Source organism: Bos mutus, chromosome 29 (genome assembly GCF_027580195.1).
Source record: "Bos mutus isolate GX-2022 chromosome 29, NWIPB_WYAK_1.1, whole genome shotgun sequence".
In the NCBI taxonomy this organism is placed as follows: Eukaryota; Metazoa; Chordata; class Mammalia; order Artiodactyla; family Bovidae; genus Bos; species Bos mutus.
The window spans coordinates 9,060,372-9,078,894 of record NC_091645.1 but is presented as its reverse complement, the minus strand read 5'-3'; the positions used below and the strand labels follow the sequence as shown (position 1 = coordinate 9,078,894).

At 41.1% G+C, this 18,523-nt stretch overlaps 1 protein-coding gene across 1 annotated transcript; it reads right to left on the bottom strand.

Annotated features, from left to right (window-relative positions):
• Positions 1 to 11,557: 11,557 nt before the first annotated feature.
• CCDC89 (coiled-coil domain containing 89) lies at positions 11,558 to 18,523 on the bottom strand. The gene has a single exon (XM_070365104.1). It carries the CDS (start codon positions 18,338 to 18,340, stop codon positions 17,228 to 17,230), a length of 1,113 nt encoding a protein of 370 aa, XP_070221205.1. The 5' UTR covers positions 18,341 to 18,523; the 3' UTR covers positions 11,558 to 17,227.

Sequence of the window (18,523 nt, the reverse complement as noted above, 5' to 3'; positions counted from 1 at the left end):
ATCGCGAGACTTCGGTAGACCAGGCGTAATTCCAGACCTCCAGTGATGTCATAGTAACAGCGGCAAAAATAACAACAAACCAGGGATTTATTGGAACGGTGGTCTACCCTATCGGCCCTCGCTTCTCTATCCTCTGTATTCCAGCTTCCACCTGCAGTGAAGCAACTCTCGCTCAAAACTGATCGATACCACATTTATGAATAATCAAAGTTATCCTGGAATTTAAGACTGCTGATCAAATCCTTTTTGAAATTGCCCGGCTCCCTTACGCTATAGTACAAGATGGTTTCATTCAAACACTTAAATACTACTAGAAGAAAAAAGAGATAAGTCATTCATATGTAATTTTTCAAAATCGTTTAAAAAATTTACAAATATGCAGAATATGTGAAAGAGTATTCTAATTCAACAATACAACTCAATACTCAGACTCAACAATTAACCGTTTGCCATATACACTTTATCTGTATATAAATGTTTGTAAAACTTTTTTTTTTTTTTTTGCTGAATTATCCCAAAGTTTGAGACAAAACACACCACCTCAACATGCTTCCGTGTGCATCTTTAAAAATAACATTCTCTTTCATAATCGTAATACTATTACCAGGTCTGGAGAAAATTAACAATCTTGTTAATAGTACCTATTACTTAGATCTCATTCAAAATTCATTCAGTTTTCTTCAAAAATAATCTTTTGTAGCAGATACGTTCTTTTGAGCCAGGATCCAATCACAAACCACTTCTTGCATTTGTTATGTTCCCCTGCCCCCCATTTGTCAAACTAGAACACCCCCTTTCACATTGGCTTTTTGAAAAAAACAAGGTCACTTGTTTTGAAAAATGCACCACAATTTGGATTTGTCTGTTTCCTCGTGGTGGTGTTTATATTGTTCCTTAAAACCCACAAGAATTTCAGGTTTGAAGCAGTTCACAAATACACTAGAAAACAATGAAATAACTCACATTTTTACAAAGCAAGGTCAGTGAAAATACACATGAAAAAGATAAGGAGTTCTAAAAGGAGGAAAGGTTTGTTTCAGAATTGGATGGACATAAAATCTTACAGTTACTTAAGTTGAGCTAACAGTAGACTAAGCTTCCTGGTAACCCAAACAAACAAACGTTCCTTCATTTGCTTATGAGTAAAGTATACATGAATTCCTTAACTGTTTTTCCTGTTCTCACGTCTTAAAGAAACTTTTCAGTGGGATACTGAATAAAGTAGCAGATAACCTCACCAATAGCTTCCTTTATTTGGCTGTTTCTTAGAAGGATTGAAAGCAAGTTCCAGGAAATTTGGACACTGATAGGTCCCAAACACAGGGTAGGCTTTGATAATTATTTGTTGAATGAAGGAAGGTCTCCAACTTTTAACTGAAGGCACTGCACTAAAACTCAACTCAATGAAAACGATTCTGCAAGGGACACAAATAAGCATGACCTATGGTATCTAGACATGAGTTTGAGCAAGCTCCATGAGTTGTTGATGGACAAAGAAGCCTGGTGTGCTGCAGTCCATGGGGTCACAAAGAGGCAGAAACGACTGAGCGACTGAACTGACTGATGGTATCTAGAAGAAAAAATGAGTGGCCTCCAGGTAACTCCTTAACCTTCTCATTAGGAAAAGAAATGAAAGAGAAAATGAAGTCACTCAGTCGTGTCTGACTCTTTGCAACCCCATGAACTGTAGCCCACCAGGCTCCTCTGTCCATGGGATTCTCCAGGCAAGAATACTGGAGTGGGTTGCCATTTCCTTCTCCAGGGGATCTTCCCGCCCCAGGGATTGAACGCAGGTCTCTCACATTGCAGGCAGATGCTTTACCCTCTGAGCCATCAGGGAAGCCCCAATAGGAAAGGTTTTGCAAAAGTAGGACAGCAAACAGTTCGAGATGATAAATTTTCTAGCATACTTTGATTTAACAGGTGTTTTGTGTGGCTGGTCATCCAATCGAACTGTATTTTCTCCTAAGGCAAAATCAAGACCATGAATTGATTTATCATTTTTTCCCTAAATTACAAGATTTTGGTTTAAATATACATGGTTTTGGATAAGGAAATGGCAACCCACTCCAGTACTCTTGCCTGGAAAGTCCCATGGACAGAGGACCTTGGTAGGCTGCAGTCCATGGGGTCACTAGGAATCGGACGCGACTGAGCGACTTCACTTTTTCTTTTTACTTTATGCATTGGAGAAGGAAATGGCAACCCACTCCAGTGTTCTTGCCTGGAGAATCCCAGGGACGGGGGAGCCTGGTGGGCTGCCGTCTCTGGGGTCGCACAGAGTTGGACACGACTGAAGCAACTTAGCAGCATACATGGTTTAAGACCCTCTATATTGAATTAAGAGAAAAGTAAAAAACTGAGAGAGGGGAATTTTTACAACTGTAGCCTCAGAAGACAAAAAAGCAGCTGAAGCAGAAACGACCTTCCCTCCCTTTCATCATTCCTCTCCTCTCATTCTCTCCTTCTTCACGGTTTTTTTTTTTCTTTTCTGGTTATAATGATCATTGTAAAAGATTCAGATAGTGCAGAAATATACAACTAAGTAGAATATTACCCATAATCTAACTACCCCAAAATGAATTATTAGAATTTTGATGTTTAATATAAAGAGTTTTTCTATGTATGGACATATGATATAAATTGTTTTATTTCTCTGAACTCTAATGTTTTGATGTGAATATTTTGTGGACATATTTTATACTACCAAATATATATTTGCATGCTTATTTTTGTTGACTGTCTAGAATTCCATTTCAGGAACTTTCCAACTTTGAATCAACCTCACTGATAGCACTTAGGTTGTATTGGATTTTTCACTGTTATATACCACACTAAAATGTTGCACAAACATCTTTGTTCACTTATCCTATGATTTTCTTAGGACAAATTATTGGAAGTAGAATATTTGTCTACAATTTTTATACAGACTCTTATTACTTATGGGAAGGTATCTGTCACCAAGGGTTTTCACAGTATTTAATTCCTATGCACTCATCAAAATGGATTTGTTCTTTTTAAAATGTGCTAAAAATAAAAAGGGGCATCTTTTTGTGTGAATGTGCATTTCTTTAATTATTAGCTTGAATGTTTTTCACATCACCAACTGATTTCTAATGTGAATAGTCTTTTTACCACCTAAGTCCATTTTTCTTTGAAGTGAGAGATTTTCGTCAAGAAAGATATTTGTCGTTTTCCTTCTTAATTTATATGAACCCCTTGCATTATAAGAAAAACATCCCTTTGTCTCATATATGTTCCAGTTTTTCCTCTAGTTGATCATTTATTGGGGGGGAGGCTAAAACTACTTGTTTTACTATAATTTCTAAATAGTCTATCAAACTTTTCTTCATGATTTCTGGCTTTGATGTTTAGCTGAAAAAGCCTTTATTAAACTAAATAATATTGATATTTACTTATGTATTTTAGAGCTCCTTTAATTTCTTCCATTTATAAATTACTGAGCTTTTTAACAATATGAGTGATTATTTCACTTATTAAATAAGATCCAATTGGAATTTATTCTAGTATAAAATGTGACATAAGAATATAATTTTCAAAAAGTTATCTGCCACAATACAGTTTATTGAAGAATCCATACTTGTACCCACTGATGTCCTAACATTTGTGCCATATATTAAATTCTTATATATAGTTGGATCTATTTCTGGTGGTTTTCTTCTATTTAATTGATTAGTGTATCCATTCTGGAAGCAAAATCAGTATATTTTTATTGCAGTTTTATATTTGAATATGTCATAGGACAAGACTTTTTAGTCTTTCTCAGAATTTTAAATCTGTATTTGAATATTTATTCCTCCAGATAACTTTATAAAATTTTCCAAGTTAAAAAAAAAAAGCTGTAATTTTCATGGAAATTGAATTAACTTTATTAATTTATTTTCCTCAGTTACTTTATGCATGTTTTTTGGCTACTGGACTAGATTATTTCTTCTTTTATGCTTTCTAAATGGTTATTGTTGCTCCATTGGAAAGCTACTGATGTTTTTGTTAAATTTTTAACTGACTCACTCACTGAATTTTCATTTTTTCCAGTTTCCATCAATGTAGTTCAGTTACAAGGACCTACAAGGCAAGGATCATTTTAGTAACTGTAATATAATAGTAGTAACAATAGCTGCTAGTTAGGAGCCCTTATCAATTACTGGGCATATATAGGACTTTACACATATTATTTCCTTAAACATGATAATAGATTTGGGAGGCCTCCCCAAATGTACCAGGGAATCACTGTAGGCTCTCAAGTTGTACTGTTTAGTTTCTCCCTAGAAATGATACATTTTGAAAAGGCTATCTCCAGACCATTTTCTACCAGATTCTTTCCAGTTCAGTTTTATTCATCTTTGATGCTTCATGTGGCAGAGTAAATATGTATAATGAAGACTGAGTTTATCTAGATTCAATGGCTGAACTTTCTTAAGTCTTTGTTTTTAGTTTATTCATTCAAATTTCCTTGGTAAACAGTTATACATCTTATTATATATAATGACAATTTTACTTCCTTCTTTGCAATACTTGTTTTATTATCTTGACTTATAATTAAATAGCACTTCCAGAGTGATGCTAAATAATGCTGTGAATAATCAGTTTCCTTGCCTTATTCCTGAACTTCACAGGAATGCCTCTAGAGTCTAGCTACTGATTTGAAATGGGTATCTTTATTAGGTTAAGCCCAGTTTCAGGAAACAGAAACCACTTCAGCTATTTTAAGCAGGAAAAGCTGTAATACAGAGAAGATACAAAGTAATTGGAAGGACTAGAAGAGTGGGCATTAGGCCAGGTGATCAAGAATGCCTCTCAGTGCAATGTGGCCTAACAGGCCTGCTAGGGTGCTGTTATCTCTGCCCAGGTTGGGATAGTTGTAGATACAAAGCTGGAACGTTGCTTCAAGATCACTGCTTCCAGGACTCTCAACCCCATTTATTAATTATGTACTGCTGCCTAAAAAGTTACCCAAAACCTAAAACAAACAAACAAAACAATAAATACATGCTTATTGTTGTGGCTTAAACTAACAATAAACATTTCTTATCTCTAGCAGTTTCTGTTGGTCAGAAATTTGTAAGTGCCTCACTTTGAAACTCATGGAACTCAGCCAGATTTTGACTGGGCTGGAGTCATCTGAAGGCTTGGCTGAAACTAGAGCACCTATTTGTAAGGTGGCTGACAGGTTACTCCTGGGGTTCCTTCTCCTTGTGGGCCTATCCACAGGTTGTGTGAGTGTCTGCACTGCCATGTAGCTGGCATCCCCAGAGTGGACAATCCAAGACACCAAGGAAGCATCAGCAAATATCTTATGACCTAGCCTCAGAAATCACAATCCCTTCTGTAGTATTCTGTCAGTCATATGAGTCAGACCTTACTCACTATGGAAGGATATGAACACACAGAGACAAGAATCATTAGGTACCATCTTGGGGGCTGACTACCATATCTCATAAAACTAGTGAATGGACAGCCACACATACAAGAAAAAGATTAGAACATTCTCTAACATCATATACAAAAATAAATTCAAAATGAACTTAAAGACTTAAATGTAAGAACATAATACTCCTAGATGAGAATACTGGCAGAACATTCATTGATACAAATAGTAGCAAGCTTTTTTGGATCTTTCTCCTAAGGCAAAAAAAGTAAAAGCAAAAATAAACAAATGGGACCTAATTAAACCTAAAAAGTTTTGCACAGCAAGGGAAACAACGAACAAAATGAAAAAACAATCTACTGAACTGGAGAAAATATTTGCAATGATATGACCAACAAGCAGAGAAGGCAATGGCACCCCACTCCAGTATTCTTGCCTGCAAAATCCCATGGATGGAGGAGCCTGGTGGGCCTGCAGTCCATGGGGTCACTAGGAGTCGGACACGACTGAGCGACTTCACTTCACTTTTCACTTTCATGCATTGGATAAGGAAATGGCAACCCACTCCAGTGTTCTTGCCTGGAGAGTCCCAGGGACGGGGGAGCCTGGTGGGCTGCCGCCTCTGGGGTCGTACAGAGTGGGACACAACTAAAGCGACTGAGCAGCAGCAGCAGCAGCATGACCAACAAGGGATTAATATCAAAATATATAAACAGTTCATACAACTTGATATCAAAAAAACAACTGATTACAAAATTGGGAGAAGACCTGAATAGACTTTTTTTTAGAGAAGACATACAGTTGGCCAAGAGGCACATGAAAAGATGCCCAACAGTGCTAATCACTAGAGAAATGCAAATCAACCATAATGAGGTATCACCGCACACATGTCAGAAGGGCCATCATCAAAAAGTCTATACATAACAAATGTTGGTAAGGATTGGAGAAAACAGAACCCTTGTATGCTATTGGTGGAAATGTAAATTGGCAAGTCATTATGGAAAAAGAGTATGGAGCATCCTCAAAAAAACACAAAAATACAACTATCACATGACCCAGCTTCTGGGTATATATCAAAAAGAAAAAAAGGATGAAAGAAAGAAAGGGAGGCAAAGAAAGACGCAAGGGAGGCAGAGGAGGGAAGGGAGGGAGGGAGGGAGGAAACACTAATTTGAAAAGATACATGCACCCCATTGTTCACAGTAGCATTATGTACAACAGGCAAGATATGGAAGCAACCCAAGTGTTCATCAACATATGAATGGATATGTATATAATGGAATATCACTCAGCAATAAAAAGAGTGAAATTCTGCCATTTGCAACAAAGTGGGTAGACCTAGAGAGTACTGTGCTTAGTGAAATAAGTGAGAGAAAGAAAAATACTGTATGTTATCACTTATATGTGGGATCTAAAAAAATAAAACAAACAAATGCATATAACACAGCAGAAACAGACTTACAGATATAGAAACCAAGCTAGTGGTTACTAGTAGGGAGAGAGACGGGGAGTGGGGAAAGGTAGGGGTATGGGATTAAGAGATACAAACTATTATGTATAAAATAGATACACACAAAGGATATACTGTACAACACAGGGAATTGCAGTCATTGTTTTGTAGTAACTTTAAATGGAGTATAATCTATAAAAATATTGAATCATGATTTACAACTAAAACTAATACAATATTGTAAATCACCTATACTTGATAGATAGATGATAGATAAAACTAGTGAATGAATACTACTATGAAAACTCAACATCTCCAAGAATGTGCTTGGGAACAACAGCAGCCAAAGCAGGGGGAAAAGATGCCTGCCACATTTGTATCTACCAAATATAACTGCAGAGGAGTCTGAAAATACAATTTTGGGGTGTGTGTTTCTTTTGTTTTAGCTTTTCCATTTGCACAATACAGAAAAGCACATTAAAAACAAATTAAAAGAGGGATTGAAATGGATGATGAGCACCAATCTATTAAATCCTCCACAAAGATCATGGCTTTATACCTCATCACCAATACATACATCTATTGGATTTTTCTATAATGGGAGTTGGAGCAGAGATGGTAGGTAATGCAGCGGAATCAGGGCTGAGGTTTCGCTGAATGGATACAGCAGAAGGATGAGTGCTACAGAGGCCAGAGTGTTTATTTTAATATAATTTGTCTGTGCTCCCGTGAAGTATAATCCATAAAAGTCAGGAACTATAACCATGCGAGTATTTTTACGATTGGATGAAAACTGAAGACTCAAAAGGTTGGCATTGTCTAGGGTACTGTATTAGCAAAATGTGGTTCAGATGGTAAAGCATCTGCCTGCAATGCAGGAGACCCAGGTTCGATCCCTGGGTTGGGAAGACCCCTGGAGAAGGAAATGGCAACCCACTCCAGTATCCTTGCTGGAGAATCCCATGGACGGAGGAGCCTGGTAGGCTACAGTCCACGGGGTCACAAAGAGTCGGACACGACTGAGCGACTTCACTTTCACTTTCTTTCAGGGTACTGTAGGATTATGTTTACAAGCACTATATACTTGCATGGATTATAAGCTGTTCTCTGTGTTCTGGCTGTATTTCCATTCCTTTCATCCGAAAAATGCATTTGTGAATGCAAATTAATGAGCTACGGTATTGTGGACTAATCTGGGATCTGATTTATTTTATTTAAAAATGACCACCATTTGTAACCAATTAAAATAGTAAGAACTTACCATGCTGCTGCTGCTGCTAAGTCGCTTCAGTCGTGTGCAACTCTTGGCGACCCTTGGACTGCAGCCCACCAGGCTCCTCCATCCATGGGACTTTCCAGGCAAGAGTACTGGAGTGTTATTGCCTTCTCCGAAGAACTTACCATGCCTCCCAACTAATCAAGCCACACAGCTGCTGCCCATGAAGGTGAGATTTGCTGCTCTGGAGAGGAAGGGACAACCGGTGGAGAAGTTTGGGCATTGGAGACTTGCAGGATTTTCCTGTTCTGATGAGAAGGACTCCACTTCTCAGATGGGAAATTGTCTTATCTCTCATCCCAGGAATCTCAGAGTCAGAACTTGGCGAAGTTGCTCTTGCATCCCATTACCAGTTTCAAATCATTTCTCTTCCTCCTTCCTTCACAAATCTCAGCTCTTCATTAACTTTTTTTTTAATACTGAAAATCTGCAATCATACACAGAGCTAGAGAAAACAGTACCCTGAATCCCTTATATACTCCTCCAAATTTAAGACGTATCCAAATTTTGCCACATGTGCTTCATCCCTCTGCCTTTTTTTTTTTTGGCTGAAATATTTTAAAGTGAAAATCCTGATGTAGGGCTTCCCAGTTGGTCTATTGGCTAAGAATCAGCCTGCCAGTGCAGGGGATACTGACTACAGATGGCTTTATTAAATAAGGATCCAAACAATTCTATACATTTCCTATTATCTCTGAAGCCTCTTTTAATCTAAGACAGCATCCCTCCACCCCTTTTCACCAATGCCATCTAATTTTCTGAAGAAGCCAAGTGAGCTGTCCTGTTGAGTGTCCCATTATTCTATATTTGTCTGTTTTCTTTCCTGCGTTGTTTGACTTTTCCCTCAACCCTGTATTTCCTATAAGCGGGAAATTAGTTCTTAGGGTTTATTTAGCTTAAGGTTCAACAGTTTTGGCCAGAATACTTGTTAGAAGTGCTGTTTCTCATGGCACATCACCTCTGTGTGTGTATGTGTGTGTGTGTGTGTGTGTGTGTGTATGCATGCACGCGCACGCACGCACATGCTCAGTTGTGTCTCTTTCCAACCCTATGGACTGTAGCCTGCCAAACTCCTCTGTCCGTGGGAATCTCCAGGCAAGAGTACTGGCACAGGTTGCCATTTCCTACTCCAGGGGATCTTCCGTGCATACCCAGGGATTGAATCCACATTTCTTGTGTCTCCTGGATTGGCAGGTGGATCCTTTACCACTAGCATCAACTAGAAGGCCTACAAGGTCTAGCTTCCCGTCTTTAGTGATGCTAAGATTGATCAATGTTTTCAAATGGTGACAGTAAAATTCTCCATTAACCTTTCTCCTGATGGCTTCATCTAGTGATGATCAGTGCCTGAATAAATTATTTCACTACATTTTTTGCTGGGATTCTTCTACCATATGGGATTCTTCTGTGAAAAACGACTTTATCTCATCACAAATGGGCCATTTTGTCACCCTGAAATATAGGATGAGTTAAAGTAGGATAAATGCTCAGTCAGTAAAAATTTTAGCTCTCCAATTTCCTCTTCACCCAGTAAGATCTTATTTAAGGACACCCAGTAACGAGATTTGAAACCAGGCAGTCTGATACCAATGTACCCCTTCACTCACTGCACTTAGCTAGTTTGCTGATCATAGATTTCGGATTCTAAAGGGCCTAGTGAAAGGATGTGAATGTGGACAGGGCACGGGGAGGCTTAAGCCAGATTATGAAGACTCAGATTTCTAACAGGAGTGGAGGTAAATATGGATGTGTGTATAACTGGATTAATCTCACCAGTCTCTTGTTAGAGTCTACTGAGTGCTTATTCTACAGCCCTGGATGGTGTGGTTATTGTGAAAGCAATTTTCTTAAAGAACAGGAAGTCCTATGAAGGATTCTGAACTATTTTTATGTTTTCCTCATCTCTACTCTTTGACAATTCTTACACATGCTACCCAGGTAGCTCAGTGGGTAAGGAATCCATGTGCAATGCAGGAGACGCAGGTTCAAACCCTGGATTGGGAAGATTCCCCTGGAGGAGGGCAGGACAACCTACTCCAGTGTTCTTGCCCAGAGAATCCCATGGACAGAGGAGCCTGGAGGGCAACAGTCTGTGGGGTCGCAAAGAGTCAGACCCAAGTGAAGTGACTGAGCTCTCACATACACAAAATTGCTTTAACTTAAAGCACATTAAAACTTTAACTTAAATGCCACTTCTAGGAAAAGCTGTTTCTTACCTCTTCTACCTTAAGAAACCCTGCTATGCACTCTCATGTCATCCCATCCTTCAGCATTTTCTTCTTACCTACTAGGATGCAGATTCAGTGAGATCGGGCCTCCTTGTTGCTCATGTTGTACCTAGCACTTAACACAGTGCCTAGCCAATAACAGGCTCTCGGTAAATATTTGTGACATAAATGAGATAATATTAAATCAGTTATTAAAGTTGGAGGATCAGAATGGCTTGGCCTGCTCTTCCTCTACCATCTTTCTTCATCTGTTAGAGTAAAACAAAAAACCAACACCCAAAGCCTAAAAACTTGAAGATACGAGAAAACAGGCTTTCCAAAATCTAAAATTTAGGTCTCATACAGACATGTGAAAATCCATGAGAAAAGTTAATATAGTTAAATCTTTAAATTTAGGAGAGAAATAGAAATCATTAGGAGGTACTCCTTATGGTAGAAAAAGATACTGTCATTAGCCATGTGTGGCTGAACATTCATGAGAGCAGCAGCTTCCAGATGAAGAGCCTGACCCGGATCTGTCAAGCCGTATTTGGCTCCATATAAAATGTCTTGTCTATGCAGTTCTTGGGGAAGGAAAAATCTGTAGGCTTTTTGAGTCATCTACACAGAAATACAGCTTACTAGGAAATAATTATGTGGAAGATACTTCCTTGTTTTTAATTTTACTACATACATGTTGTACTTGCATGTTGCATAGCTTGTGGGATCTTAGCTCCTGACCAGGGATTGAACCCAGGCTCTCAGCAGTGACAGCACAGAGTTCTAACTACTGGACCATCAGGGAATTTCCAATTTTACTATATTTTTAAAGAGGTGATATAGTCACATGGTGGGGCTTCCCAGGTGGTGCTAGTGGTGAAGAATCTACCTGCCATAAGAGACATGGGTTTGATCTCTGGGTCGGGAAGATCTCCTAGAGGGGGCATGGCAATCCACTCTAGTATTCTTGCCTGGAGAATCCCATGGACAGAGGAGCCTGACAGGCTACTGTCCACAGGGTCGCAAAGAGTCACACATGATGGAAGAGACTTAGCACTCACAGTCACAGGATTCAAGAGTCAAATGATATAAAATGGGATAAGTTGAGAAGTTTCTTTCACATCTTACCCCTACCCATCCTTGTCCCCACATTCCTCTATACCACCAATAAACATTTCTCTCTAACATTTCTTTTTGAATATTTATTTATACAGATGGGAGTACATATGTTTATATTCTTATTCCCCATCCATTCTCTCTCCCTTGCACTAAGGTAATAAACAATAGATATTCTGCACTCTGTTTTCCCTTGCATATATCCTGGAAATATTTTTGTATTAGCACATAGAGAGCTTCCTTTTTCTTTCTGCCTTTTTTTCCCCCTTTGCAATGTATTCCAAGGTATGGAGGGCCCATGATTTATTTAATAATTAATTAGTTCCTTATTGATGGTATGTAGGGTAGTTCCAATCTTTTTCTATTACAAACAACTCTGTAATGAATCATGTTAAACATGAAAGGGAAGATTATTTTACATTAATGCAAGAAAAAGCAGATCAGAACATTAAAGAGGGAGAATTTGGCAAAAGCGAAGTTTCTTTGGTGAACTGGGGAGTGAGGGGGCTGGGAAAAGGGTACTGTAGTTAGTTGAGTGTGTAATGAATGACCAGGAAGTTCTGTCCAAGGGAAAAGTTTTTCTTGAATTAGTTTTGCCAAGTAGGATAAACAGAAGTTTGGAAAGAACGTCAAATAGGGAGACTCATCTGTATAGCCCTAGACCCTAAACTTTAGTAAGATGCTCTTAGCGTTTGGAAAATAATATCCAGTTTGTTCTTAAGGAGACGGACAACTGATTAGAAAAATCTTCTCTTGGCCATCTCCCAAAATTCCAACAACTTTTTTAAGAGGCTGAGATTTTAAAAAAAATAAAATAAAAATTCCCAGCCTGAGAAGGCCCTGTCAATCTAAGTAGTTGTGGTACAGCAGACATTGTTGGTGACCCACCCAACATCCATCTCCCTTCATCCTTGCTGACAAAGTCATACTTTTGTTAGGTAGCCCCACATACTATATGTCACAGAGACTGGCTTAAGTCAGTCCTGGTAACAACTTTGCCCATGGAGACGTTTGGTTGAAATGTTTGCATATGGCCCAATTTTGGCAAATGATAATGGAAAATAAGTCATCTGGTCAGCTTTGGGGAGACTAGTTAGGGTTGTGGTCCTCTTTCCTTTATTTGTGTGGCAAGAGATAGTATCTCAAAGGTCTACTCAAATCTTGTCATGGTGGGGAATACAGACTCATTCCCGCCTTGACCCAGTCACAGCCACTCCACAGGTAGCTGAGTCAACAGGGGCTGGATAGAACAGCAAGCACCTGGGCAGGTATTCCTTCAAACAATGTTATTTAAAGGTTTAATTTCCATGTAGTGGAGTTGGGGAGAAATAGATTTTTTAACAATACTTTGTTTACTAGAAACAAATTAACTTCACTTAATTTTCACGAAGTGAAAGAGAGTCGATATTATGAAAACATCAGCCAGGCAGTTCATTCTTCCTGTAGTTCTCCTTTCTTTTCTATTTCTCTTGGAATTTTGGGAACCAAAGAAGTTCCTCAGAGGCACACCGACAGGCTTACAAAGTGGGTAACACAAAAGATCACACTTATCAGCTACACAGCTACACATATTAGTTGGTTTTCAAATCTCTGTTCTAAGGATTTTCATCTTAGGCTTACTGCTTGTGGAGGCCACAGACAAATTCACTAGCAATCTAGGTCTGCTTTAGATAGGAGTTCTGTTGCTCTGTTTTTTCAATTTCCCCTCAAGGGCAGTAATTTGAAAGTGGTTGGTTTACACATTGTCAATTTGTTGTAGTGATAAGCATCACTACAGATCAGCATCCCACAGTAACTAGTCACCCATCCTCTAATCCGGTCTGAGTCACAGATTAAATTACAAGATAAACACTGAAAGAGTAGAATAGAAAAGTGCTGTGAAGCACAAAGGAGGGGAAAGAAATCAGTGTCTTTTTGTGGCTGGTTAGAAGGTGGTTCAGAGAAGGCAATGGCAACCCACTCCAGTGTTCTTGCCTGGCAAATCCCATGGACGGAGGAGCCTGGTGGGCTGCCGTCTCTGGGGTCACACAGAGTCGGACACGACTGAAGTGACTTAGCAGCAGCAGCAGAAGGTGGTTTTTATACTGGGGAAAAAGCATGGGTTTTATAGCCAGCAAGCAGGTGCAGCTACGTTATTTGCAGTGCCCAACATGAAAATGTGGAGCCCCTTGCCATACAATTTATGATTCTCAAGGCAGCAGCAGTAGAACCAAGTGCTTGATTCATGGGCAGGTGGCACATGCCTAAAACGGTCCTGCCAGAAGAGCTTAGGTTCAAATCTCACTCCTGTACCCCAAGGCTTCCTGGCTTTAGGCAAGTCACCCTCTCTGGTCTCACTTTTTTCATCTGTAAAATAGTGATCATTGCACCTCCCTTGAAGAGCTGTAATGAAAGTGACATGAAAAGCACTTGACACATGATAGGTTCACATTCCTCTTAGTTTGTGTTGTGGGTTCTTTTTCTCAGCTGTTCTCTAGGCAGCCATCCATCTTTGACCTTCTAATTCTCATTACGCATCTTCTTTCCAGTATCTTTCAAAAGGGTATTGACTTCGTCAGCAAGGATGAAGGGTACTAGAACCTATCTCTCAGTCGTGTCCGACTCTTTGCAACTCCATGGACTGTAGCCTACCAGGCTCCCCTGTCCATGGGATTTTCCAGGCAAGAAGGCTGGAGTGGGTTGCCATTTCCTTCTCCAGGGGATCTTTCCCCACCCAAGGATCGAACCCTGGTCTCCTGCATTGCAGACAGATGCTTTACCATCAAAGCCACCAAGGAAGCCCTGAAGGGTATTAGAGTGAGCATTATCAAATGGCCTGTAGCTATTCATTTGTGACCTACAGAAATGAAAACTATATATGGTTCAACTTAATAGGAACTCCTCAGCATGACTTTGAATGGAATTGTCCTTAGACCCGGAGAACTCAGACCCTTCCTTTGCGCCCATCTTCTGGGGAGCATGTACCTTACCTAATAAGGAGGTATTCCCCACCTAATAAGGAGTCCCGAAGGCAAGTCCTGCACTAGCCAACACTCCTCAACGAGGAGCCCGGTATTCTCTGCTCACATGGCCCTCAGGTGGCTTCCAGGAGCCTCTTTCTTCTCCTCACATGCTGGGCAAGAAGGGTGAACCCGAGAGACCTGCATCCCACCTGACCCTGACTGCGGTTAGGGCAAGTGGGCGGAGCTTGCACGGGCGGGGCAGGAAGAGCCGCACAATCTCCTCATGGCTCAGCCTGAACCCACGTGGGAGGCAGAGGAAGCAGGCGGGCCTGTGGGTCCTTGTTTGTGCCCTTGCTAGTCTCCTCTGCCCTCTCTCCCCTTCCTTTTAATTGTAGACATGCTTCTCCCTCATCTCCTCATAGCCACTTATGCTTTACCCAAATATCCTGGATATATTTTTTTTTTAATCTCCTTGACTTTCTACACAGTGCTGTCTCAAATCTTTTCTCCACTTTACAAAATTCTACTAGTTGTTTAAAGAACCAGCTTATATGTCAACTCCTGTGTTAGTCATCCCTGGCAATCCTCTCTTCCATCCCAACCCTCACCCTCAGGCGTGTAACTGCTCTGTGTGTGTGTTTTACCCACTATGATCTCATAACACCCCTAAAAACACATTATTACACTGTTGTGACTGCTCTTTTGCCCCTAGACCGTGTGGGAGCTCTTCTGGGGCAGAAAACATGCTTTTTCATGCTTATTCTCAGTGCCTACCCCACTCCCTAAGCTTACTCAACAGTCAGTCAATAAATCTTTCAGTGTGATGTCATCAAAACCACTGCTCCCCAGTGACCATGAGCAAATTACTGAATCTCAGTTTTCCTCTTTTTTGAAATAGAAACGAACACTATTATCTTCTTCCGTGGTGTGAACTCAATAAAAGGTAACCATAATTAGCTCCTATATTCTGATTCTTGATAATGTGTAAAAGGAAGTAAATAATCCTTTCAAGCCAGCAAGGTGGATCCTTGGAAACTGTATTTAACACCACGATCTTATTAAAAATGTGAGAAAATTGGTTTTAAAAATTGCTTTAGGTTAAAGCAAGCGTTGCTTAAAATCGTTTATGAAAAATGTACCAAGTAATATTTTTTTAACAAATCCATATCATTAGGTATCTCTTGGCACCCTATACTAAATGAGTGAGAAAAATACTATATAACAATCTGTCTTGGGAAGTAGTCATAATAATGCTTCTATGTCAACTAAATACTGAGAAATAAGGAAGCATAAAGTGTATTTTTATATCTACCTCTTTAAGAACTTTGTATAAATATATATAGTTTTATCATTACACATTTGAGTATTCCTACAAAAATGCTGTAAGTATACATATATACTTCCCATTTTTTATTTTACAGAAGGAAAGGGTTTCAAGAAAGTAGCTAATAGAAACAAAGCAATCACTCTGTGTTGCTTGTATGTATCATATCCAGTGTATGACCTGTTACCTAAATTGGGGACTTTTGTTAACATATTGTGAAATATTAAATGAAGCTACTGATACCTGCTTTTTTATAACCCTAAATCCCTGGTGGCTCAGACGGCAAAAGCGTCTGCCTACAATGTGAGAGACCTGGGTTCGATCCCTGGATTGGGAAGATTCCCTGGAGAAGGAAATGGCAACCCAGTACTCTTGCCTGGAAAATCCTATGGATGGAGGAGCCTGGTGGGCTACAGTCCATGGGGTCACAAAGAGTCAGACAGGACTGAGCGACTTCACTTTCACTTTCAAATCTTATTTTTATTAAGGGGGGGCGGGGAGGGGGGGTAACCAGAAAATGGAATGGGATCTAAGCTTGCAGGGAAAATTTAAAGGTGGATTTTATTTATTTGAATCATATTGCTCATATAGAATGGCTATAATAAACTTTACCTACTTTGGAAAACAATGAGCTTAATTTTTGTTCTCCAGGCTAGTGCAAATAAAATGATATTCCATAAAGCAGGTAAGTAATTGGCCAGTTAACAAAATCAGACACTTTTCTGCAAGTTATTCATGCTATTAATATACTATTAACTGTTATAGCTTACAGTCTCAATTGTCGGAGATTACAATCCTATCTGTTTACAAGGGCTGCTGCTGCTGCTGCTAAGTCACTTCAGTCGTGTCCGACTCTGTGCAACCCCAGAGACGGCAGCCCACCAGGCTCCCCGGTCCCCCTGGCATTCTCCAGGCAAGAGCACTGGAGTGGGTTGCCATTTCCTTCTCCAACACATGAAAGTGAAAAGTGAAAGTGAAGTCGCTCAGTTCTGTCCGACTCTTAGTGACCCTATGGACTGCAGCCTACCAGGTTCCTCTGTCCATGGGATTTGCCAGGCAAGAGTACTGGAGTGGGCTGCCATTGCCTTCTCCGATACAAGGCCTAACTGTGCTATTTTTCACAATAATACATCCCATTGCACTTATTCACAATAATACATCCCCCATTGCACTCTGAAAAGTAAGAGCTGCTAATTTTAAAACTTAGGACAGCTGAAGATATCTGAGGTTGAGAATGAATAAGTTATAGGAGAGGTGGAGATACTGATAGCAAACTTAGGAAGATTTCAAAGGCACACAACGAAATTTGGTAAATCTCGTGTATTCTAGGTGGTAGGACTGAAAAATCAGTGTTACCCTTACAATGGCACTGTAGTAAACAACATCACTGTAGTAAAGTAGCTTTTCTTTGGTCTCTCGTACTTAAAAGTAGAATAAATGGAATGCCATCTTGACTCTCGCCATAATAGTAAGGCACAGATATCTGATTTCTTCATCGGAGGCCAGAGGAAGCAGAAACCTCCTTATGGAAAGAGATGGCGGAGTTTGGCATTGAGTTCTCTCTCCTTGCTTAAAAGATCCAGGCTGTGCTTTTTGAAAGCTTCGGACTGCAGCCTGAGTTCATCATAGGCGGCCTGGATGCCATCCACCCTGCGCTGAAGCTCCCGGACTCGCAAGTTGCTGTTCACGGCCACGGCCTCTTGCTCAAAGCGCTCGAGTGCGTGCCTCCTGGCCACGTCGGCCATCTTCAGCTTCTCCTCCAGCTGGCGGATCTCCGCTTGCTTGTTCTGAAGCACCTTGCCCCTCTCCATGGACAGCAGCAGCAGCTCCTCTTTCTCCCGAGTGACTGTCTGCAGCCGGGCCCGCAGTTCCCGGTTCTGCTGGCTGTGTGCCTGCTCCGCCTTCGCCGTCTGCTGCAGGGCTTCCTGCTGCTGCTGCTGGAGGCTCTGCAGCTGCATGCGCAGCTGCTCGGTCTCCTCAGTGTGGGCGCAGGCCTGCCGGTTCTGCAGCTCCAGCAGCTCCTGCTCTCGGGCCTGAGCCTGACAGACATCATGGGCGTACTTCCGTTGCAGGGTCTCCAGCTCCTTGGCGAGGGCCTCGCTCTGGGCTGTGAGCTGCACCACTTTGGCCTCCTGGGCCTTCAGTGCTGGGCTGAAGAGCTGATCATTCTCCAGCCTCAGCTTCTCGTTCTCCTCTCGCAGCTTGGCGTTCTGCCTTTTGTGTTCATCCTTGAAGCGGATCATCAACTCGTGGTTGGAGGCCAGGGTCATAAAGCGTTCCTCCAGCTTCTGGGCCTGCTGATTTTTGGCCTTCAGCTCCTCGGCCTCCAGCAGCCTCTTCTCCTCCAGCTCGGTGTTGAGCAGTTCCAGGGTCTGGCAGCGCTCCAGGGCCTCGTCGGATCTCCGCTTCAGGATGCAGATGAGCTGGGACTGCTCCTGGATGCGGGAACACAGCATCGCCCGCTCACTCTTGTCCTCCTCGGACAGCCCCCGGAGGTTCGCCAAGGCTTCCCTCAGACCATCCAGCTCCTTAAACCCCATCTCCTCTTCCTGGTCTTCCAGTTTTCTGTTTTGCTTATCTAAGGGTTCTTCAGAGGATGGGGTGTCCATCCTGGGAACCGACTCTTCCTGAGGCATTGGCACGCTCCTCTACTGACTGCACAGCTGACTGCACAGCGCCCCACCGTCCAGATTTCAAACGCCACGGTGTTGCTAGGGTCTCCCGGCAATCTCCCGCAGTTGCTCGTGCACCCAGTAAGGAGCCCTGTGATTGGTGGACCGGTCTTCAGACTGCTGTGGAGTAACAACAGGAGGGAGTCC

Excerpts from the sequence above, each read along its gene's own strand:
- CCDC89 (XM_070365104.1), bottom strand. The coding sequence starts at position 18,340 with ATGCCTCAGGAAGAGTCGGTTCCCAGGATGGACACCCCATCCTCTGAA.